At 37.0% G+C, this 25,572-nt stretch overlaps 1 protein-coding gene across 9 annotated transcripts in view; it reads left to right on the top strand.

Annotated features, from left to right (window-relative positions):
• The window catches only part of DMD (dystrophin), a 2,070,581-nt gene that overhangs the window by 1,347,600 nt on the left and 697,409 nt on the right, over positions 1-25,572 (top strand). For all 9 annotated transcript variants that reach the window (XM_034649821.1, XM_034649815.1, XM_034649816.1 and 6 more), the window contains one exon: positions 19,125-19,289. In XM_034649821.1, the coding sequence (XP_034505712.1) occupies positions 19,125-19,289 (165 nt within the window). The remainder of the gene's footprint in view (positions 1-19,124; positions 19,290-25,572) is intronic.

The following is a 25,572-nucleotide window of genomic DNA, read 5'->3' as shown; positions in this document are numbered from 1 at the left end:
GACTCTGGTCTTCCTCCAGGAGACATGGGCCCTCAAGACAACCTGCCTTCAGAGTGCTTTGTGTCGGTCTTCATTAAAGTACTCATCACCTGGTAATTTAATTATGTGGTTAAATGTCTTTCTTTTCTTCCTGAATAAGTGCTCATTGAAGGAACAAAAATTTTACCTAGCACAGTGCCTGGCATATAGAAGGCCCTAACTCATTTTTTATTTTAACCATTAAACAATTCAATGGTGATTTTTAATGATTGAAAACAGTTTCACAACTTTAAAAAATTTTTAATTCATGGTTCACCTGTGACAAATATATTAATTAATACAATCTGGCATCCTGAGTAATTTATATAAAAGTGATGATAAAGAACATGACTTCAACTTTATAGTTCTAATTCTAGCCTCAGTTGGAATGGTCATTAGAAAATGTCATTGTGTCTTTGGTTTTAGGAGTCTTATCACAACAGGAAAATAAAAATGTTTGTCCAGCAGAGTTTCTCTAAGGGGCAGCTGTGTGTGTGTGTGTGTGTGTGTGTGTGTGTGTGTGTGTGTGTGTGTGTGTCTGTGTGTGTGTGTGTGCGTGTCTGTGTGTATCAGAAGGGTTGTCACTTCATCATATAGCCTCTGGGGAATGAATCAGGACTAGAGAAGTTAGGAGCAAGTTTTGTATTTGCCTTTCAAAATAATTTTTTCCCCTTTAAGTTTAACACTGTCCTGATGCCCCCAAACTTCTGTTTTCTTCTTCATCTCAGGATTTGAGATACTCTAGATTTCCCTCACTTGCCCCTGCAAGTTGCAGCTTCCAGGGCCTGAGAACAACAGTGTCTTTCTTGGAAACCAGAGCCTGAAGTGTTGTCATATCATCAGGAATGTAGCTGCCCCCTTGGCTGGAGCCTGGAGATATACCTCCTGCACCAGCAAAGCCCTGGGGCTGGACGGAATCATTAGCCCTTTGGTGCTGCTTGTTGCACTAAAGTCTACGACATGGCTTATCTGGCAGGAATCCTGGCTCTGGAGGAAAGTTGTTTCAATCCTGTAAATAAATGACTGAAACACCATGGTAGTTGATTGTGTTAAGCCTGTATCCAAAATTGCTTTGTTAGGCTCTATTATATTGCTCATTATCTTGCTGTGAGGAAAATGAAGCTTACATCTGCTTAGGGTGACAAGGTATCCCGTTGTCATGGGATTTTCCACAGTTTAGGCCTATGTCAAAGGCTCCTAATAAACTCTCAGAGAACATCTTTTATGTTCCCAGGCAGTCAGGCCAACATGCAGTCTTTGTCTCCTTTAAACTCAGTGACACACTCAGGGCTGTGTACATTGCTCTGTTTTTCTGCCAGAGATGAAATTTATTCATAGAACATTCAAGTTGGAGAAAGCACCTCAGAGCTAGTCTAACCCAGTCTTTGCATTTTTCAGTTGAGTGAATGACATGCCAGAGATACTGACCGAATGGCCCCAGATGATGCAAAGAGAGGCAGACCCCCTGGGTCCCTTGACTTCCAGTCCTCCATTATCTTCCCATACCCCAGTGCTGGATTGATTCACATCCTCCGACTCTGGCTTCCGCTTCCCAGCCACAGGCCTCTCTCTTTCTTCCCCTGGGTTATGCTGCTCAGCCCTCATGCAGAGGAAACCACCACCAGGCTTCCTCACCCGAGACCCAGAAAGACCCCATGTCTATATTTCTCTCATCCCCCTTCTCCTCTTCTCTTATGTGACAGTAACATTTTCTATGTGTAGCTGTGCCTTTGCTCAGTGCCCTCCCTCCAGACAGGAAGTAGGTGAAAAATAGAGTTGTGTGGTGTACAGCCTGGAGACCAAAATAGTCGGACAGTGCAGTGATGTGCAAATGAAGCTACACAGCCCTGGTTTCTAGGCACCATGTGGTTGGAAGATAATCCCCAGGGGCCTTAGCAAGTGCACTCAATGAAACATGGAAGCCGGCAAATAAGGAAATGGAATTAATACACACGAGGTTGCTTCATCCCTGTGAGTGTAGAAAGTGTACTGGGGACAGCTGGACCCATCTGAGACAAGCTCATCATTCATTGTTCCTTCATACAGCTTGCTTAAAATATTTATTCAGCATTTATTTAGTGGAGGCAAAAAGAACTTGGATTTTCTATTCATGAAAAAACTTAACCTCTTACTTTTTCTTAAAATGAGGAACTTACACATATTAAAAGTCATGTGACTTTTTTTTACATACATGGATTATTCTTCATTTAATGGTTTTTTGCCATTTCTAGATGCATAGCACTATTCTATACCAGTGCTGTCAAATGGAAATATAATGCAAGCCATTTATGTAATTTTAAATGTTCTAGTAGCTATGCTAAAATGAAAAACAGCTGAAAGCAATTTTAATAATATATTTTATTTAACTCAATGTATCTAAAATGGTATCATTTTGACATTTTAATCAGTATGAAAGTATTAAAATGTTTTGCATTGTTTTTGTTGTACAAAATCTTTGAAATTCACTTTGTATTTTACACATAATCTCATTCTCTGTTCCCGAAATAGCCACCTTCCAGGGGCTCAGTAGCCCCACGTAGCTAGTGGCAAGCATGTTGACCGGTGTGGTTCAGGGCTCATCAAGGCTAACAGTAACTTACAAGATATAATAACAATATTTTTAAAATTTGTTTTTCTGGCTTTTATGTTGGTTCATCATTTACATTTTTTAAGTTCTTTGTTCCATTTTCTTTTGCTTTTTCTGAATCACATGACTTCTGGGAAAGTAAATGAAAAGATTTTAAAGTTAAATAATAATATAGATAATTCAGTCTTGCTAGACACTTGGCGCATGTGATATTGAGTTTCCAGTTTCAGCTGGCTACCCTTGCAAGCTTGAGGTAGCTGGTCCCAGGTGAATGGCCCTGCCAACTAGCCATAGAAACTTCCTCAACAACAGATCAGGAGGCTGATGAATTTTTTTTTTTTTAATTTCCTATGGAAGTTGCTGTCCTCGTACATTTTCAAAGTTACCGGAGGTGTTTGCCCGGGAGGCAGGAGTTCATGGATGCTCTGTTTAAAAGTTTTTCTCCCGCATTGAACCCTGGGCACCCCCCTCACCCACCTGCCCCTTAAAGCAGCTCTGGGAGACAGACAGGGAAAAGACTTAGAAGGAAAGGAGACTGAGTCAGCAACTCCGTGGTCCTCAGAGCGGGGTCGGCAAACTCTCTGAAGGCACAGATGGTCGTTATGTTAGGCTTTGCAGGCCATAAGGTTTTTCCCGTGACTCCTCCTCTGGGCTGCCTTGCTAGTGCCAACGTGGCCAGAGGCAACATGTAAAGAAAGAGCGCAGAAGGGTTCCAGTGTGACTTTATATGTGGACACAGATTTGAATTTCATATAATTTGCACGTCACGTGTCTTTTAATTTTTTGAACAATTTTTTTTAAATGTAAAAAAAATGTCCTTAGCTCTCAGACTGTATAAAAACAAGTGGCAGCTGGATTTAACTCATGAGCCAGCCTTTGCTGCCCCCTGCCCTAGAGTGTTGTTCAAATGGGCTGATAGCTATAATCCTGGCAGAAAAATCAGTAGTTTGGGTCCTGCCTTCTGCCTAGATTTTGGTTTTTGTTTTTTGTCTTCTCCAAAGAAATCAAATTTGTCTTCTTTTTCAAATTTCTGTCTGTGCTCTTTTTCTCTTCTGGTTAGCAGGAAGAGAGCTACCCACCCGTGGGTTTTATTCCCTTTCTTTATAATATCTGCACAGTTAGTAAATCTTCATCTTAACATACACCAATGACACAGCCTCTCCTTTTTGTATTCAAAACAAACACCCCCCCCAAATCCCTATTTCCAGGGATAACTATTCTGTATCATATTAGTTTCTTATTTATCAGTAAGATTAAAACTCCTGGGGACTTTGATTTTCTTCGTAGGCATATTTCATTTCGTGGGTAATGCAATATGCATATACTTCATGGTATAAATAACAATAATGCATTGATTTACAAATAGAAACTATTGCACAGAGAATATATAGATTTGAGTTATGCAGATTATGCCATTTGTTACAAAAATACTTTTTAATCTTGATATTTTTAAACATAATAAAATGATTCTTTCAAAGGAAGGGAAAGAAATAGAAGTCTTTTTTCAGCGTGGTGATTTTCTTTTAGAGGATGAGTTTTAGAAAACAACAAACTTTCTAGCCAGAAACTGTTGAGATTAAAAGCAGCAATTCATTGTCATGTCCTCAAAACTGTCACATTTGTTTATGTATTTGAACACTCCTGGATTCTTTTCTAAAATATTTTGTTCTACGTGAAAAAGAAATCACAAGGATTGTTAAGGCTTTCAGTATATCAATCCTCAAGCAAGCACTATGGTATGCCTTGTAGCACTGTCCAAGATAACTCTTTGCAGTGATGGATATGTTCTCTGTGCTGTCCAATACATTGTGGCTTTTGAGCATTGCAAAGGTACTGAGGAACTGATTTTTAAATTGTATGTAATTTTGAGCAATTTAAGTTTAAAGTTATGTTTAAATAGTTACATTGTTTCTAGTGGAATTTCCCAAATTGAGGATATGTGATCATGCAGTGTGTTTTTCACCCTTTTTCTCTAGCGATTATATTCTGAAGTATAATGATTTGTATGTTAACAAAGGAGAGGACTCTGGTTTTTAAAAATTCTATTATTAAAATAGCTAATTTGGAGGTGCCCCGTTGGCTCAGTCAGTTAAATGTCCGACTCTTGATTTCATGATCTCAGGGTGGTGAGATTGAGCCCCACATTGGGCTCTGTGCTGCGTGTAGAGCTTGCTTAGGATTCTCTCGCTCCCTCTTCCACTGCCCCTCCCCCCACCTCTCCCTCTCCCTCTTCCTCCCTCCCTCCCTCCCTCCCTCTCTCTCTCTCTTTCTTTCTCTCTGTTTCAATAGAATAAAATAAAATAGCTACTTTTTCCTGGCAGTTCAAGGATGATGTTAATAAATATCAAGCTATTATAATTTGTTATGATTCTTGTTGCTTGGATAGATTTACACAGATCCTGGGTTAGTTTTCCTACGAAACAAACAGAACAGACACACACAAAATAAAAAAAACAGTGTTTCCTAACCATCTAGAGGACTTTTTTGTATATCAGTCAGGCTCCTGCTCTGGTCCCTTCAGCAAATAAGAAAAAAGACTGGTGATAGGAGAGTGTGAGAATAAAGAAGTTCTTTCCTTGTTCTAGAATGAGTAGGAGCTGGGAGAGAAGGAGAGAGAAAAAGATGGGGTTAATTTGTACCAACACATTTTGTGGTATGTGTATGTGTCGTAAAAATTACGTGTTAACTTCTTTGTAAGTTTTACTATCCTCAGGGTTAAACAGTATGTGATCAAAATCACATTATGTAGTAAAGAGTATGTGAGTAGGTGGATAGGTGGGTGTAAATCCCTATCAAATCCATTTTAGAAGATAAATGATAGCTATTGAAGTTTGGACAAATCAATTTCACCAATTCACTTTACTTGTTTAATGCCTCTGGGAGCCATTACAGAGCTGGTTACCTAATGTTAGGGTAGGGTAGTTTTAAATCAAGGTGAACAGTCAAAAACATTTTTTCCGTGAACTATGTGTATTATTAAGGATTATTTTACTATGAAGTTAGTTGCTTATATTGCAAACTAAGAAATTAATGAACGAGAATACTGCTCATGAACACCAAGGTTTATTTAAAAGCCAATATGGGTTTAGTGTGGTAATAAGGGCCCAGTTCTCCGAGGACAGCAAACCTATTTATTGTACATCAAATTTTACTGACTTTGAAATCTCCCTAGGAATGTTCATTTACCTCATTATGTATTATGTGTTTCAGATCTTTAGCAACAATAACAAAATCCAAGAGTGCTAATGAAGTGGTTTTGCAATGAAACTAATATACACTATGGTCTGATACAGGAGACTTCACTCCTACATTCAGGTAGAACTGAAAACAGTATAGAAAATACAGCTCTTGAAACACAGTACTTAATAACCACATGCTTTAAAAGAAAATCCACTTACCTTTAAAGGAAAATCCCAATAGCTATGCAGTTGGAGGGTGACTGTCCCAAAAATAAATTATAATTGGTCAGTTCGAAATTGTATATGGATTTATAATTTTTAAATGTCTGGTGGCATAAAACCATAATGTATTTTTCACTTTTATATTCATTATTCTTTTATTAAATTTCCAGAGGGAGAGAAAATAAATGACCTCCTACTGAGAGATACTTTACCATGAGACCAGTTGTAAAAAATAATTGAGGATTGTGCCTGAAAATATATCATCCCTAAGTTCTGGTTCCCCAGTAGCTTTAATTTATTGAGGTAGAAAAATATGCAAGGTGAAATGAGGTCCCCAAATGTTTCATACTGCATGCATTTTATCCGAAGGACGATAATGGTCTGCTTGAATTATTCAATTGGTATTACTAAATTTTGGAAGGTTTTTAAAAATTGTTTTGGTTGGTGGCAAGGGAGTATTTGTTTAAGTGCATTCAGAATGCAGTGTTATTTAGCTGTCATTCAGTCTGTGGGGGTTGGGTGCTGACAAGGAAGGTTTGTACTTAGCCATACAATGAGCGACTTGAATCAATTTTAAAAAAAAAAAACAGTAGATTTGTGGATAATATATAGGGCGGTGTTTGGAAGAAAAATAGTTGAATTAATTGCACAGGCAATGTTTCTGCCAGTGCTGTAATTAATACATATCTCGTCTCTTCTCTAGCTTCAGAATTCACGACATCAACATAACTGACAACAATAACAAAAGAAAATGTCAAGAATTGATTCTTCTCCTTGGGTTTCTTAGTCTTCTTGACTGACTAGATTCTACCCTTTCATATTCAGGTGTACTCAAATCATATTTCACCAGCCCAGCTGCCAGGCAAGACCTGTTCTCGCTATCCTAGTGAGCTTGTTTATTCACACATAGACTAAAACAAGAAGCAGAGTTAGAAATGCAACAAATGTGAGAATATAAGCACTCTGAAGAGTGCTGCTTTTAATCCTCAGCTTTACCTTCTGTCTTCTCTGTTCTATTAGAAAGCGATTGGTGTGTGTGATTGTTCATTTAACAAGTACTCTACCACGTAAGAGAAAGTGTATACAAAGGTGAAGCATTCAATGGTAGTTACGTGTGTGGTGTGCTGATAGTGGTGGGGTGTGTGTGTGTGTGTGTTTTCAAGCTTTCGGAGAAAGGGAAGGGAAGAAGATACAAGTGGAAAGACACTAGTAAAATAAAGAACAAAGCAGTACCTGACAGGGACTGATGAAGTAGCACAGATAATAAATGCTACAGAGTTTATTAGAAAGAATAATTATTTCTATCCGGAGGGATTAGGCAATCTTCTCTGAGAAGGTGGCACTTTCATTACCCGAAACATGAAGAATGGAAAAGGTTTTATATGTGTCAATTAGGAAAGGAGATATTTTACTGAGGAAAAAGAAGACATTTTAATGGCAATGTAGACGATGACAGAGGAACAGAAGGCAGTCAAGGGGCACACCCAGAACAATGAGATCACCATTTTTTACCAAAAATGGAGTTTTGTTGTTAGAAAGATGTGAATAGTAAGGTCAGATAAGGTCAGATTGTGGAGGGCCATTTTTTTGTTTTCAAAAGGCAGGCTAAAGAATTTGGAGACAATTGGGAATCAGTCATATGATGTAAGCATGAAAATAAAACAAGGGGCAGTTTTGGAAGTTGAATTTAGTAGTTGCAAGAACAATAGGACTTTGTCATCCCACATACTTTCAAAGTTAGGAAGAAATTGTATAAGATCCAATAAGTAACTGAGGGAATTTATTCTGAGAACTGCTGTGAAAGAAAGTAGACTTTCTTTTGTGCTCTTTTCATATGTTTTCTCAAAGTGCTGTAGCTAAACGGACAGGAAGGCAAAGTACTGCAGTGGTAAAGTGCATGCGTTTCTGAGCTTGACTTCTTGGGCTCAAAGTCTAGCTTGGTTATCACTTACTGGCTATGTGAACTTGGGCAAATCACTTAGCCTCTCTTTGTCAATTTTTCACGTATAAAATGTAGATAATAATAGTACCCATGTCATAGTGTTGTTATAACTAAATGTTGATATGCAGAAAAAGGCACTTAGACTAATGCTTGGCGCATTTTAAGGACTACAACAAATCATCGATTTCTACAGGACAAGTATGTATGTATACCTACATTTAAAATAGCCATTTTCTGATTAAAGGTAGATCATGTTCATAGCAGACAAATTAAAAATGCAATGAGAGGGGTGTCTGGGTGGCTCAGTCGGTTAAGTGTTTGCCTTCGGCTTAGGTCATGATCTCAGGGTCTTGGGATCGAGCCCTACATCGCACTCCCTGCTCAGTGGGGAGCCTGCTGCTTCTTCTCCCAGTCCCCCTGCTTGTAGTCTGCGTGTCAAATAAATAGATAAAATCTTAAAAATAAAAAAAACGCAACTGAGAAAAGATGACCTATTACCCAGAAATTAAACCTTTTAAACTTTTGACACACCATGTATGTTTTCCATATTACTAAATATACACGTACGTCACTTAGTATACACGTGTCCACAGGGTATTTAACTGGATGGATGTTCCATAACTTTTAACTCATACCCTATTAGTGAGCATGGAAGCAATTTCAAATGTTTTGCATCTATAAGTGAGGCTGTGGCAAACATTCTTGTGATTTAACATGTGTGCACATCATTGTTGCCTTACAATAAAATATGAGAAGTTGAATTTCTGGTATAGGTGTGAGAATATGTTTATATTTGAATATATATTGCAAAACTCTACCTAATCCCCTCCCAGCCCTAGCCTTCCCAGAAGGGTATTTCAACTTACTTACTAGCACTTTTTGAGAGGGCCTGAATCCTTGCACTATTGCTCTTACATGACACCACCGTATTGTAATACTAGAAGTTTTTTTTTTTTAAAAATCTTTGCGAAATCAATAGATGCAGCCTTACGCCTCACTGTTTGAATTTGATTTCTGTGGTTTCTAGTGAAGTTAAACAGTTTTAATAGACTTATAGGTCAGTTATAGTTGTTCTTTCATAAATTGTCCATTTGAGATCCTTGTTCATTTTTATTTTCTGTTGAGTATTTGTCTTTTTCCTATTGATCTGTGAGAGTGGTTTTATCTTGAGTGTCTGTCAAAGCATTTAAGGCAGATTGCCTTTGGTTTTGATTTTTCTCTTGCTTGTTTGATTTTTTAATGTAAGGAAGTTTTAGATGGTTTTGAATTTAAAGCAGTCACTTTATGGTTTTAATATCAAAATTATAACTTTTACATCAAAATTGTAAGAACATTTACCCATATTTTCGTTATTTGTATGGCTTTTTTTTACACCAAAATTTCATTCACCTGGTATTTAGTTTGGAATTGTATGAGATAGGAATTTTTTTTAATTGAGCTAAAATTCAATCAAGTATCGTCTCTATTTTTAAGTATGAAAGGTTCAGAATTCAGCATTTATCATTAAATTCTTTGGAAATAATGCTTATTTTTCATGAAAATTGTTATTTATTTAAACTTGCATTTTTATCTTACCATTTTTATTATAACATTTGTCTGTCTCTATTTTTTTATTTTTCATTTAAATTCAAGTTCGATAACGTATAATGTAGTCTTTCAGGAGTAGAACTTAGTGATCCATCACTTACATACAAAATCCAGTGTTCATCCCAGCAAGTGCCCTCCTTAATGCCTGTCACCCATTTAGCACATCCCCCCACCCACCTCCCTTCCAGCAACCCTAAGTTTGTTCTCTTTAGTTAAGAGTCTTCTGTGGTTTGCCTTCCTCTCTGTTTTTATCTTATTTTTCCTTCCCTTCCCCTATGTTCATCTGTTTTGTTTCTTAAATTCCACATATGAGTGAAATCATATGATATTTATCTTTTTCTGACTTATTTTACTTAGCATAATACCCTCAACCTCCATCCACATCGTCGCAAGTAGCAAGCATCCATTCATTTTGATGACTGAGTAATATTCCATTGTGTGTGTGTGTGTATGTATGTATATATATATACATATCACCTCTTCTTTATCCATTAATCAGCAGACAGACATTTGGGCTTTTTCCATACTTTGGCTATTATTGATAATGCTGCTTTAAATATTGGGGTCCGTGTGCCCCTTCGAATCAGCATTTTTGTATCCTTTGGATAAATACCTAGTAGTGCAATTGCTGGTTCATAGGACAGTTCTATTTTTCACTTTTTGAGGAACCTCCATACTGTTTTCCAGAGTGGCTGTACCAGTTTGCATTCCCACCAGCAGTGCAAGAGGGTTCCCCTTTCTCCACATTCTCACCAACATCTGTCATTTCCTGAGTTATTAATTTTAGCCATTCTGACAGCTGTGAGGTAGTATCTCTTTGTGGTTTTAATTTGTATTTCCCTGATGATGAGTGATTTTGAGCATCTTTTCACGTGTCAGCCATCTGGATGTCTTCTTTGGAAAAATGTCTATTCATGTCTTCTGCCCATTTCTTAACTGGATTATTTATTTTTGGGGTGTTGAGTTAGTTAAGTTCTTTATAGATTTTGAATACTAACCCTTTTTCCAATATGTCATTTGTAAATATCTTCTCACATCCCATCAGTTGTCTTTTAGTTTTGTTGTTTGTTTCCTTCTCTGTGCAGAAGTTTGTTTTTTTTTTAATCTTGGTGAGGCCCCAGTAGTTCATTTTTGCTTTTGTTTCCCTTGCCCCCAGAAAGTGCCTAGTAAGAAGTTGCTGCAGCCAAGCTCAAAGAGGTTGCTGCCTGTTTTCTCTTCTAGGATTTTGATGGTGTCCTGTCTTACATTTAGGTGTTTCATCCATTTTGAATTTATTTTTGTATATGGTGTAAGAAAGTGGTCCAGTTTCATTCTTCTGCATTTTGCTGTCCAGTTTTCCCAAGGCCATTTGTCAGAATGTCTTTTTTCCATTAGATAGTCTTTCCAACTTTGTCAAAGACTAGCTGACCATAGATTTGTGGGTCCATTTCTAGGTTCCCTATTCTGTTCCATTAATCTGTGTGTCTATTTTTGTACCTGTCTATGTCTCTATTTTAAAATGGATGAGAAATCTACCAAAATGTAGAAGATACTGCAATTGCATAAAGATCATTTAATCATGGTTTTGGATTAATCATCATCCAAAAATTTATTTAATAAGCATCCTTATTTACCTTGCCATCCCTATATGATAGTCTTGAATTAACAAATGTCAAATAGCATTTTTTTTGGTCTTCAGTATGTTTATATACAAGCATTTCATTTGTATTGGTCGTATTAAAGTTGACTTCTAAATGTGTACATCTCATTAATAGTAATGAGCATTAAGGATATACATTGTTCCCATAAATATTAAAAGCTTTTGAAAAGTATGGATTTCAATACTCCACTTATCAAGTAATAAATTAGATTTTGAAAAATCAGAGAAAGAATGTTTTGGCAGGTAAGAGAAAAGGAAAGTTAGAATTTGGAGTCAGGAAAACCCAGATGTTTAATATTACATTTTTTTCCACTTACTAGTAACTTTAGGAATATTATTTAGAGTTGTGAACCTTAATTTTCTCATTTGTCAGTTGTAGCAAAAAATATATATTTCATAGGATTATGAGTGAGATTAGGGGAGCTAATGTAAGTAAAACCTGTCATACTCTAAAGCATGTTGAAAATCTAAGTCAAAATGGTAATTTTATTGTAGCAGATATTTTAGAGGGATAACCAGCCACCTAATCAGTATTATCCATTTATTTATTTTTATTTAACATTTAAAACATACAAAATAATACTCTTTCTGTGTAGTAACTTTAGAAAATGCCAAAATATATGAACAATTACATAAAAATAATCTTTAATTGATAACACACCCCCAAAATCATGGTTAATAATTTCATGTATTTCCGATCATTTAAAAAATAAGGATAGATACTGATATGCCAAATATATGCAGAAAATCAAAGACCTAATTTATGTGTGGCGTATAACTTACCTTTTACCAATTAACATGTCATGAATATTTTCAAAATAGAATGTTTTTCATAGTGTGCACTTTAAAGGGTGCAAAGTATTCCATTATATGGATGTAATTTATTCCATTGGAGGGATTTTGTTTCAGTTTTTCACTAGCATAAATGACAGAATTGGGTATTCTTGTCACATGTCTCTGTGTATATCCCTGATATTCCCCTAGGAAAATTCATGGAAGTAAAATTTTGCAGTTGAATGGAATGAATACTTTTTTTTCTCCTTTCAAGTTTTTATTTAAATTCCAGTTAGCTAACATATAGTGTAATATTAATTTCAGGTGCAGAGTTTCGTGATTCATCACTTATATACCATACCAGTGCTGATCACAAGTGCCCTCCCTTACACCCACCACCCATTTAGCCCATCCCCCCACCCACTTCCCATCCAGTAACCCTCAGTTTGTTCTCTAGAGTTAGATGTCTCTTTTCTCATTTAACCCTCTTCTTTTTTCCCTATGTTCATCTGTTTTGTTTCTTAAATTCTACATATGAGTGAAATCATATTTGTCTTTCTCTGACTTATTTCACTTAGAATAATATAGTCTAGCTTCACCCACGTCATTGCAAATGCAAGAGTTCATTCCTTCTTATGGCTGAGCAACGTTCCGTTGTATGTATATATCACATATTTATCCATCAGTTCATGGACATTTGGGCTCTTTCCGTGATTTGGCTTTTGGTGGTATTGGTGCTATAAACACTGGGGTGCATGTATCCCTTCAAATCAGTATTTTTGTATCCTTTGGGTAAATACCTAGTAGTGTGGAGAAAGCGGAACCCTCTTACACTGTTAGTGGGAATGCAAACTGGTGTATTATGCAAAACGGCATGGAGGTTCCTTAAAAAGTTAAAAATAGAACTACCATATGTTCCAGTAATTGCACTACTAGGTACTTACCCTAAGGCTTTTAAAATATTTTCATATACTCTTTTAAATTGGAGGATAAGAGACACATAGGAAAGTATACAGATCATAAGAATAGAAGTTGATGGATTTTTTAGAAGTTAACATACCATGCTGCTAACACCCAGATCAGGAATTAGAACATTACCCTAGGAGTTTCCTTCATGCTTGTGCCCAGGTATTAACCCTTTCCTAACTACCCCCTCACCAAGGATAAGCTTGCTTCTGACTTCACACACTTATAGAGTATATGTTTTTCTAGATCATCCACTCTCTACTTTAACTAAAGTGGCACTATTGTCATAAATCAAGTATATATGGTCTATTCTCACAGCAATACCACACAGAATTAATTATATTAAATAATGATACCTGGTAGTAAACATTCTTAAACTTGGTTGTTCTTCAACATTGCATTGAATATTCTTGGTCCTTGGTATTTGCATATAAATCTTAGAATTGGTATGTTACTTTCTAGTAAAAACTAGCTGTTGTGATTTTAATAGAACTTGCACTGAATTTACAGATTACTTGAAGAGAGTTGATATCTTTACAATATAGGATCTTCCAGTTGGTTTCTCCCAATAGAGGAATAAGGTATACTCCTTTATTTTTTTAGGCTTTCCTTAATCTCTCAGGCATATTGGTAGTTTTCAGGGTAGAAGTCTTGCTTTTTGGTTTGAATTATCAAATTACTCCCTACAAATGTAAAAATTTATCCTCCAACAACATCATAAGATTGCTTATTTTCTAGAACTTTAATAATTAACTTTGACAAAAGCCAATATAATAGGCTTATGATGGTTTATTATTGCTGTTTTAATTTGCATTTCACTGATTACTTAGTGGTTGGACTTTTGTTTATTAGCTGTTTGCATTTTTTGTCCAATTCCTGTTTATATTCTTTATCGAGTTTTCCAATAGAATCTCCATTTCATTCCATTTACTGAAAGATCTTTTTATATGAAAGATTATAACCCATTGTCTGATAGATGTTGCAAGTAGTTCCAGCTGTCCTTTGTTTGTAATTCTGCTAATTGGCCTTAATTTTGAATGAGCAATACAAATATTATCCTTAAGAGTTAAATCACATTACTTTCTGCTTCTAAGAGGCTTCCTCACACCAATATTTTATTCTAGTTCTGTTAATTTTTTTACACTTAACACTTTAATTTCTCCAGAATGTTTTTGGTGTAAGATATGAAGTTAAGTATTTAATATCTGTTTATTTCTAAAACAGACACCTCTGTTTATCTTATTATTAAATTTTCTGCACATTTGAAATTAAAATTCAGAAGTTGAAAAAAGGGAAGCTAATCTTGTGTGAAATTAGGTCAAGATTTTGTTAGATACTAAATTAACTCATAAGAGAACTGAACTTGTTCAATTTTTTGCTTTCACCACAGGGAACATGTCATATGAAGAGTATGGTTCCATAATACTTAAAAAGATTATTGGGAAAATGATGCATTTTACTATTAAACTGCGTACATATTGTGATAAGAATATGAAGTAGTAAATGTAATAGTAAATAATTTTAAGACACATAAAAACTGACATGAAACCTGTTCATATTCTACATACTTAAATTATTCACGTTATCGTTTTCCATGAACTATGTAGAAGCCATCAATACCTGAAGACTCTTTTGAAGGTGTGGAGAATCACAAAATTATAGGTCAGAAGGTCTCAAATACTACCCTACCCTTAACGAAGTGATATTGTCATAGGGAAATAATCACGATTTTGGACTGGTGGCTTTCAATGTGTTACATCCTATTAATAATGATTTGTTATTAAAATATATATCCTTACCATTATTTTTGGCAGGAAGAAAAGCTGGTAGTTTTACTTTCTAAATTAACTTATTTCTCTGTGAAGGTGATACATTTATATTTTGCAACAATTTGAAACTGTAGTGAAAATCTTCCACCCCATCCACCATCTGCCCTACCATTACCAAGTGTTGATTTTACTTACGTAAATACATCTACAAGATGAATTCCTAGCAGCAAAATTCTGGGTATAAGGTTACATGCATTTTGTAGATATTGCCAAATTGTCTTCCACAAGGGGTACACCAGTTTGTTTATCCCACTGGCGGTATATAATTGTGTATTTTCCACAACCTTGGCAACATAGTCTGTTTCAGACTTGGATTTTTGTCAGTGCAATAGATGAAATTTTTGGATCTCTCATTACAACAAAGTTTAGCTTCTATATGTATGTTTAAAGTCCATTTATGGTTTTTTTGTGCGTGTGGACTGTCCTTAACTTCTGTCCAGTTTTTTCTCTGGCTTGGTGGCCTTTTTAAAATTACTTTACAGAAGCTTTCTTGTGCTTTAGGAAAATTAGTCCTTATCTGAGATGACACAAATATTTTTTTCACTATTTGTCATTTGTCCTATGACTTTGCTTTTAGGTGATTTTTTTTTTTTTTTGCCATTCAAACTTTCTCATTTGTATATGCCATTATAGTCCAATCAACTAATATCTTTGCCTGCTAAGTAAAGCTATTTAACTTGAGGATAAAATTACATTATGTTGACTACTCTGGACACTCTTAAATTGAAAAAAAAAAGAATCTTAAATTTTGAAATTGTTTATCTTTCATTCACCAGATATTTATTGAAAGCCTGTCATGTGTAAGAATCCAGCTTATCCAGAAATCAAAGCTCAGTGAGGGAGGTCAGTGTAAATAGCAGAGTATAAGGCAAGTGGTATGATGGTAGGAAGCACAAGGTCTGTGAGAATATACCCAATGCAGATGTCATAACTAACCTGAAAACTACTCGTGCCCCACAATCTCATTATGAGCTATCATTTAATTTTTTCAAATATTAGTCAAATCTTACCCATTGAACTATTTGCTGTCTGGAATTGTTCTACCTCTAGAACCAGGAAGGCATGGGTTGGGAGTCTGAGAAGGAAACTAACAATCTCAGTTGAAAGTTACCTGGATTTCTGTGTTGATATGTGAACCCTATTTGTGGTCAGGTATAAATGAGTTCATAGCTCAATTTTAGAGATTTTTAAAAAATATGATGGCTGTTATTTCCATTGACTTCAGAATCTAGAGGCTGTTAGTTGCTGCAAGTTGAAGCTGTAAAATATTTTTTACATGTACTTGTGACTAGAAAATAATCCAATAAAAATAAACTGTTTAGTATAAACTTCCTTATAAATGCTAGAAAAGATAAGTTGAAAGCATTATTAGATTATATATTATAGACCTGGAATTACGTTTGTGATATCAGCGCTCTCTCTCTCTCTCTCTCTCTCACACACACACACACACACACTCAAACCAGCACACACAAATACATTATCCGTCACCATAGATGTCATTATGGGTTAGAACTCACGAAACACAAATAGGCCTTTATCTAATACTTTGTTTACCTGACTTTATAGCAGGATACAAGTCAAACAGAGCAGATACAGCATCACGATTCATTATCCATGAACAAGCATTGCATGCTGCCTGCACACGTTGCTTCTTTTAACTCTTACCCACACAGGGAAAGGCTGCCAGGGGTGAACACCAAGGTCTGCACAGGTCACTTTAAAGAGAAGTCACAGCCTGTATTTCCTTTCCATCTTTTACACCATTTTTAGTCATCTAGACCATAGGTTATATTCCAATTCACAGCTTCCCCAAAGCAGATACAGTTCTATACAACAAACAATACGGGTCTAATGTTTCCAAATCATCTTAAAGTTAGTGTTTCAAGGAAATATTGTTGTGAGAGCCTAAGGTTAGTGTCAGGCTGGAACATCAGTCCAGGCTGCATGGTAATCCTTGACTCATGCATGCAGATGCATTTTATACAATATATATAAATGCATTATAGATTTCAAAATACATATTGTTTACATACAATCAGAGCTTATATAAAATTCCTTCTCCTGTAAATTAACCGATAAGTTATTTTGTCCATTAATGTATCTCCTTCTCATCTCATACCTCTTGGGTGCAATTAAGAAACATAATGTTCTTCAGTTAGTTCTTTCAGAAGCATCTAAAACAGATGTTCCAAAGTATGAGGCATGACTTAGAGGATGCACTAGTATATTAGTATACTTATCTAGTTTACTTTTTAAATATTCACTGTAATATCGGTGAGGATATGGAGAAAAAAGGAGCCCTCTTGCACAGTCAGTGGGAATGCAAACGGATGCAGCCACTCTGGAAAATAGTATGGAGGTTCCTCAAAAACTTAGAACTAACCTACAATGCAATAATTGTGCTACCAGGTATTTACCCAAAAAATACAAAAGCACTAATTCAAAGGGATGCATGCACCCCTATGTTTATAGCAGCAGTATTTACAATAGCCAAATTATGGAAGAGCCATGGCTGTCCATCAACAGATGAATGGATAAAATAGATGTGTGTATACACACACACACACACACACTACACAATGGAATATTACTCGACCATAAAAAAAGAATTGAATTTTGCCATTTGCAATGATGTGTTTGGAGCTAGAGAGTATAATGCTAAGCAAAATAAGTCCATCAGAGAAAGGCAAATGTGATTTGTATGATTTCACTCATATGTAGAATTTAAGAAACAGAACAAACAAGCAAAAGAAAAAGAGAGGGAAACCAAGAAACAGACTTTTAACTGTAGAGAACAAACTGATGGTTACCAGAAGGGAGGTGAGCAGGAGATGGATGAAACACGTGATGGGCATTAAGGAAGGCATTTGTTGTAATGAGCACTGGGTGTTGTACAGAAGTGTTGAATCGCTGTATTGTACATCTGCAACTAATATAACATGGTGTGTTAACTGCACTGGAATTAAAATTTAAAAATATTATCTCTAATAACATATATTCTATAAATGATGTATGTTGTAGCATGTGTGTTTGTGTTATAATGTAATGTATATTTATATTATTAAAATAGTATTAACCATATCATAAAGAGTTGCCATGGCAGGTTCACATTCTTTACTACTGTGTACCTGTTTTGGCCCTTGACAATAGGAAGATAAAGGCTTCACTCTTGCTTATCCTGGCTCCCTACTTACACTTGAGCTCCAGCAATAATCACTAACAGGTAATGACCTTCACTATCACGCAGGATATTCCTTTCAGCTATTGACATGGATTCCCTTATTCAATCCGTATAGTGACCCTGTGAAGCAGGTACTATCATTGTCTGCATTCTCTACAGAGAAGGCACTGAGAATTAAAGAAAACTTGGCTCAAGTGCTGGGAAAGAACTAAAATTAAGATTTAAATCAAGTAGCCTGACTCTAGACTTCACAACGTTGAACAGAGTATCCTACTCCTTCCCGAGGTATTTCGTGTCTCTCAACCCCAATGTCATCATCCATTTATAAAATGGGGAAAGAATAGTATCTGTATCGTAGGATTGTCGGGTGGATTAAAGGCAGTATGTGAAACTCCCTAACATGGTCTTTGGCACATTGTAAGCCCTTAATAAAAGTAGCCTATAATCATACTGATATATTCTAATCTAATCCAAATGTCTTTCTTCTTTTTATTTCAATCACTTTATTTTGTTTTACTCAGTTATACTTACCCACAAACTATAGCCTACCCCCCCATTTTATTTTGTGCATGAAAGAATTCCCTTGTACAATTTTCCTTACCATAAAAGAAAGAAGGACGTATAAAGGCAGAGTATCTGGCATCTAATATGCAGCACACCAGTATGTTTAGTAAATGAGTGATTCAGTGAGTAATATACTTCTTTACTTTTATTGGTTGCAGTTGGGTATTCATTTGTGTGAGTGAATTTCAAAAAAAAAAAAAAGGCTTATTGTCTTTAAAGCATAGGATTTGGGGGAAGACTATTAATAAGTGATTTGTAATACGTGAATTAAATCCTAACATGTAACCCATGCGAGTAATCCATATCATGCTATAAAATACCAAATTCAGGGGTGCCTGGGTGGCGCAGTCGTTAAGCGTCTGCCTTCAGCTCAGGGCGTGATCCCGGCGTTCTGGGATCGAGCCCCACATCAGGCTCCTTTGCTAGGAGCCTGCTTCTTCCTCTCCCACTTCCCCTGCTTGTGTTCCCTGTCTCACTGGCTGTCTCTCTCTGTCAAATAAATAAATAAAATCTTTAAAAAAATACCAAATTCAGTAAATTTCTATAACATTTTAAAGCAAATAACTTTAGAATATGTTTATTTTTGATTTTTTATTTAAACCATGAGAATCTTTTCCTCTTTTTTCCTTGCAGGTTTCTAGAGATTTGCCTGAGAAACAAGGAGAAATTGAGGCACACATAAAAGACCTTGGGCAGCTGGAAGAGCAGTTAAATCGTCTGCTTCTGTGGCTGTCTCCTATTCGGAATCAGTTGGAAATTTACAATCAGCCGAATCAAACGGGACCATTTGACATTAAGGTAGGGAAGTTTTGCTTTAAATATTGTTTTAAAAAATTGTCAGTATCACTGAACTAAGTTTCTCATCCATTATCATAATCATTTTTGTCGTTATAATGTTAGTAATAATAATAATAAATTGACTAGCATTTTCTGTTTTGTCTTATAGCACTTACTAGCAATAATGTATTCCTTAAACTCTTATCACTAGAATGCTTCATCATCTTTGTTGCTGTGACCCGTTTCCCATCCCTACTTTAATAGCACTCAATGTATGTTTGTAGACCCCTTATCTAAAACTAAAGTTGTTTAGGAGATTAGGTGCCTACCAAATAAACTATGGGCTCTTTAGTAAATATTAGAAAACCCTCTCAGACTAACTCCAGTTTACTTTTCTATCCTTTTATTCTGCCAACAACCTCCGTCTTTATCCTAGCTACAACCAATTATATGTTATGTTTATATGTGTGAGGTTTCATGCCATGTCTGTGTTCTTGATCTCTCTTCCTTAAATGACTTCTTCCTTTGTTGGCATGATGAACTTCTCTATATCCTGCAAGACTGAATTCAGTGTCTTTGCTTCTTCAAAACTTTTTCCATATCCCAGGTAGAATGAAAAACCCTCTTAGGATTTCTTATAAACCTCTGTGTCCATTTCCTGTAACCTTTGTACATTGATTTATACTAAAATTTTACAGACTGAGTACCCGTCACACTTTTTCTCGGATACAGAGGGCATCTTCTTACTTACCTGCCTCATCCCCCCTCCTTTCTGAATACCCCCATCTCAGGGCCTGGTGTCTGGTGCGTACTTATATTTTTGATTCAAAGAATAAAGGTGGTAATGAGACACCCAAAATGGTAATGAGATGCCACAGATATGCCTAGTGCTCTAGACCAACATGCCAGTTGGACGCCACCATCTTCTCCTTTTAGTGTCCCTGTAGACATTGATTATCCCTATCTTTTCTCTCATCCCAGGAGCATATTCCAAAGACTTATCCCAACTTGATGCCCTGCTTTGCATCTCCTATGGGCCAACAACATTAAACAACTAATCAAATAAAACAATTAAATTGAAATCTCAACCTCTCGGTTAATGTAAGGATGGGCACTTTCAGACTAAATAAGTTAAGTAACATCTTTAGTAAAAGTTTTCTTTTAGTTCACTGACCCTGATTTTTCAGTTTCCTTGCTTTCCCGGGTTATCACAACCTCATGTTTGTTTTTTTTTTTTAATCTCCATGTAGGTGCTGTCTTGCTGGGAGATAAGGCAAGGATAAAATAAAGTGTGATGCTATTCTAGAGAAGAGAAAGTCCAAGTTTAGGAAAGATGGACTTGAGTGAGGTTAGGGAGAGAGAGAGAGGTTGGGAAGAACTAAAATGAGTTATATTTGCAAAGCACACTCCACTACTTTCACCTTACCTCTTCCTGACATGTATGTCCACCATTCTGTTAACTACCCCCGAGCATGGATGATACCATGTACATCGCAGGTAGACATCATTTCACCACTGCTCATCCAGTGGCATGGTCTTCCATTCAAGTCAGACGATTAAGGTCAAGTCACAGTAGGCTTTACCCAAAACAAATTTAGTTGGCTTTATGAAAGTATACGGGACAGGGAACAACACAACTGGCACAGTGGTGACACAGTAGAGGTCTTGACTCCCAGCCCTGGCTTCTGATGAACCATTCACCCTGCATTTGGGTTAGGTGTAGTCACGGGGACAAGACTGGGTGAGCGCAAAGTCATATCATCATTCAGGGAAGCCACCAGTCCCAGAACACCTTCAGTGTTTTCACCTTGCTAGCACAGGGTCCTCAATGTTATTTGACTGGGGTGCATTCTCCAGTGCAACTGCATCTCCTCGATGCTTATTTTTCAGTAGTCAGTAATCTCAACAAAGAAGTAGTTACTTAGTCCAACAAGCAATAACCTCAGCCAGATTCTTTGGATCTAGCATAATCTTAAATATTTCTTGATTTAGTATTATAAAAAGGAAGGCTATAAACTCTTTGTTTCCAGTCAGAAGGAGCTTTCTGTAACTCACAGGTAAACGCACATTCCTTTACTTTTAAATATAATCTTTAGTTAAAATGAGCTTCATTCAAGTAATGAAAAAAATATATTCAATATTAGCTATCTCTGTTCATGGAATATACTTAATAGGAAGGATAACAAAATCCTTCAATACAAAGGGATGTTGTTGACTCAACCAAAGGGCCTTTAGTCCCAGTCTCACCCCCCCTCCAACAATGGTTCTCAAATATGGAAAACTGGCGTTAGGCGTTTGTTTGTCCATGGCTCACACATCCATGCCAAATAGGTCCCTGCAGTTTCGAGTGAAAGCTCCTCTCAGCTGTGTTAATCACTTTCCTTTATCAAAGCTACAAGTCCCCACTTTCGCTGCTGTGTGTACTTTCAGAGAGTCATGATATTTGCCTCCTGCAGCTTGGTCTAAATCACTGAGGGGAGAGGCAGCTGCTTTTTCCCTGGCAGTAAAATTTCTTGGCTTCAGTCCTCTGTGCATGTTCTGAGTTTCTCATCTCTGGAGTGCAGATTTCAAAAATATTCCCTTAGCCTTTTTCTTCTTTTCTGTGGCTATATCCAAGGCAAAAAAGATAATAAAATCATATATATTATGACTTGAGACATTCTTCCCATAATTCTCAGACGCCTAGCTTGTAATCAGGAAATAGCGACCTGTGTGAATAATTTACTAACTTAGCTAGTTCTTTATCTCTCTTTGTCTAGCTTCTATCTAAATTCATGGTCTAATAAATGATTTATGAAGATTGCTCAGGGTCCTTCTATAAGATACGTGCTTTTAGTCTGCACAGCCTTCTGTAGCCCTCAACTTAAACAGATTAAAATTCTTCTTTTTTCAGTTAAAGAAAATGGGAAAATGGACTTTACTGAAAACCAAAAATAGTTTTCAAACATTTTTGTGGGCATGCCCATTTTTTAATACAGAGAAAGAAACTCCTTTCTAAAATCTTAGGAATGAATGAATACAAAGAAAGTAGATGCACAAGGAGCCTCCAATTCCTAAATGTAAAGAAATTGTCTTTGTCTGTCCGTGGTGGCCATGGCTACCTCTGAAACAAAGAGCCTAAGGCCTTGACATCCAGGTCACTTGTTTTCTCTAGTCAAACTCTGAGCACTTGTTAGAAAAATATGTAATACCCTCTGTGAGCCTCAGTTTTGCCTGCTTGGCACTTCATGCTTATTGATGAAATGCAGCTAGCTGTGTAATGAAACCCAAATAAAAAAAGCCTTAAGGGCTCTGTTCTAATACATTGTTTATGCTGGAGTGAAAATTGACTGCACATCGCTTGGCTTGTGCAATTTACTCCCGAAATATTCCTATTCAGGAAATCCTGCAAATAGCAATATTCATCTTGAAAATCACCTCACAGAACCCTTAGCAAGCTGAGAAACATAATCAATGAGATCATGATGTAGAGCGTGAAAATTAGGCATAATCACAGACCTTTCCCTTCAGTCAGCCCACTAGAAGGCATGCCTTTGAATTTAGATTTTCAAATGTACTCTCAATTTAGACATAAAATATGTTGATTTCAGATTTTAGAAATGATAATTGAATGCTGAGTACCAGGGACTAGTTAGAATTTCTATAAAAGGTCTTATGTTTTTAATCTTTAATGAATACTGTCAATAATGAGCTGTAGGTATACTATTTTTCTGACCTAAAACTGCCTAACTACTGCTTTCTAAAGTTTGTATTAAAATATGGGGGGGGCACATAATGTTACGTTAAATCTTAATGACTGAAATATCTTCATATTGAAGACAGAGAGGGCTTTTTCTTGCCTTCAAGAATGACTTGGCTTCTGTGATCAATAAATAACATGACATACTCTTCTACTGGCTCTTCTTTCCATGTAACAAACTTAATTGCCCATAATGACAAATCCACACAGAAAACTACTGGAGGACACAATTGGAGTGCTGAATGATAAAGTATGTGAGCATCCAAACCCTTCTGTGTGTGTGTTCATGTTGCTGTGAGTGTTGTCAAAAAAACAAAAAGGCACCGGATAATTTAACAGGCAAAGAAAACTTTATGCGAGACTATTGAAATAGGAGAGAGAGACTGAAGTCAACTCCGCTGAATTGAAAGGCAGCAAAGATTTTAATCACTGGGATGAGCTAAAGTACAGGGGGACACTGGCAGGGACTTTGGTCACTGTGATTTGGCCTCCTGTGTTTGCTAATTGTCCCTTACTGAAGGGAGGTTACTACCCCTCCACCCCCCCCCCACTGAGATGGAGAGCGGGTGCTAGACTTCCTGGTATTTACATTTCAATGCGGTGGCTCCCAGGTATTTGAGAAAGACATTCCTAGGTTGTAGAGGACTTACCTCTCAAAGAGGCCAATAAGGAATTTACAAAGGTTTTCTAAAGTAAATGCACTAAGAAAAGAGAGTTCAGGCCTATAATCAGAAAGAAACCCTTCTAACCCTTCAGTCAATCTTAAGGAGAATGCTTAGGCTGTCTTTGTCATTCCCCTCTTTTTTCAGAGGCAAGCCAGTTTTCCCACGGAACAGCTTGGGAAAGCTACTCCATATCAGTTGTTTGAGAAGCTTTCTGTTGTTCAAGGACTACTTGAACTGAGTCTGAAACTTAATAGTAGAGGATTTTGTTGCACAGTGTGAGTAATTAGGTATTTAATAAGGGGTATTTTCTATGGCAGTAAAAGGAAAAACAAAGATTAATGATTGGAACCAACTATAAACCCAGTTTCCGAGTCCAGGGCAGCCAATGAAGAAGATTCCTAGAGGTTGGGCTGGAAGGGTCTTCAGATGGAGAAGTGACAATGGCAGTGGCCATTTTATGACTATTTGAATACTTGCGGTGACAACACAGACGTCAGAGAGGTTTTATAAGATTGTCCACAGTCATAGCTATATCCTGGAGCAGAGAATAAAAGCCATGGGACTTCCAGTGAACTTCCTGAGTGGCCCTTACAGGCACAGCTCCAGGCCTGCAGGTTGTCCATACCTAATTCACTGTGCTCGTGAGTCCTTTGAAGCCAAGATCTACTTGTCCAGCTGCAGCTCTCAGGATTTCATTATGATGAGGTTGTGGGATATCCGTGAGGTGAGGTGAGATGGGGTGGAGTCCAGAGCCCACGACCATGAAAGAATTCTTGAGACGTCTTTGGTGCAAAATGGTGGTTTATTAAAGCACAGGGACAGGACCCGTGGGCAGAAAGAGCTGCTCTGGGGTCATGAGGAGTGGCCCATTATATACCCTCAGGTTGGGAGGGGGTTAGGGATAGCGTAAGTCTCTAAGGAATTTTGGAAGCAAGGTTTCCAGGACCTTGAGGGGGCTAGCTATTGTTGGGAAAAGGTCATTTATTACTGTCTAATAAAACCTTAGTCGTGAGACCCTTCAGATGTATATCGGTGGGCCATATGCTTGAGGGATGATTCCCAACGTGTATCTTGGTGGGGGAGGGTTAGAGATAAAGGAAGTTTCCAAAGGAATTTTTATATGTTAAAGTAGACTTACAAGATACCAGTTGGGGGTGGGTGTCAGGCTAGGATTGCCTTTTGCCCTTAGCAACGTATTAACATCGAGGCAGCTGAGTCCCTAAAGGAATGTCACTGTGCCTGTTTCAAGGACTCATCAATGGGCTGTGTAGGTAGTAAGGAAATTTAATTGTGTCTACATACATTCCCTTCTGGAAGCTAGGTTCCTGATAGCTTTGTTCTTATAAACTGCTAAGACATATGTAAACTGAGGGAGACTCAAGTCTTGCGGGATTGTGGTCTCTATAGGTTAACTATTTCTTTGTCCTTTAGGGCAGCCAGGAGTGCCTGAGGAATGTCACAGACATCCCATGGGTTGGGGGGGTGGTCAGTTTCTGCTTTGTCCTCAGCTTGCCTTGTGTTCCCTCATCAATTAGACCCTGAGAGGAAAGTTCAACTGCAGGACAATCTAGAATCTTGATAAGGATCTGGGTAGTTAGCTTTTAGTTCTCAGTGATGCCAAGTCAGGAGAAGAGGAGAAAAAAAGTGGAAACAAGAGTTTGGAGTGTTGTAGTCAGATATTGAAAGAAACTAAAAGAATTGAAAATTTGGTAAGGATGAACAAAATGTGTGAGACAGTCCAATTTGTAGGTCGGTAACAATATCACATAGTTTACAGGGAAATAGGGAAGAGCTCAAAGGCAAAGAACAGGACTAGAATCTGGTAACCCATCAGGGTGGGCTCCAGTTTTCTATTGAAACATAATTTGGGTCTCTCTACAGTCACCTCCCATGTGATCAA

Source organism: Ailuropoda melanoleuca, chromosome X (genome assembly GCF_002007445.2).
Source record: "Ailuropoda melanoleuca isolate Jingjing chromosome X, ASM200744v2, whole genome shotgun sequence".
NCBI classification, from domain to species: Eukaryota; Metazoa; Chordata; class Mammalia; order Carnivora; family Ursidae; genus Ailuropoda; species Ailuropoda melanoleuca.
The sequence above is the reverse complement of the archived record's forward strand: the minus strand, read 5'-3'. Positions and strand labels throughout refer to the sequence as shown.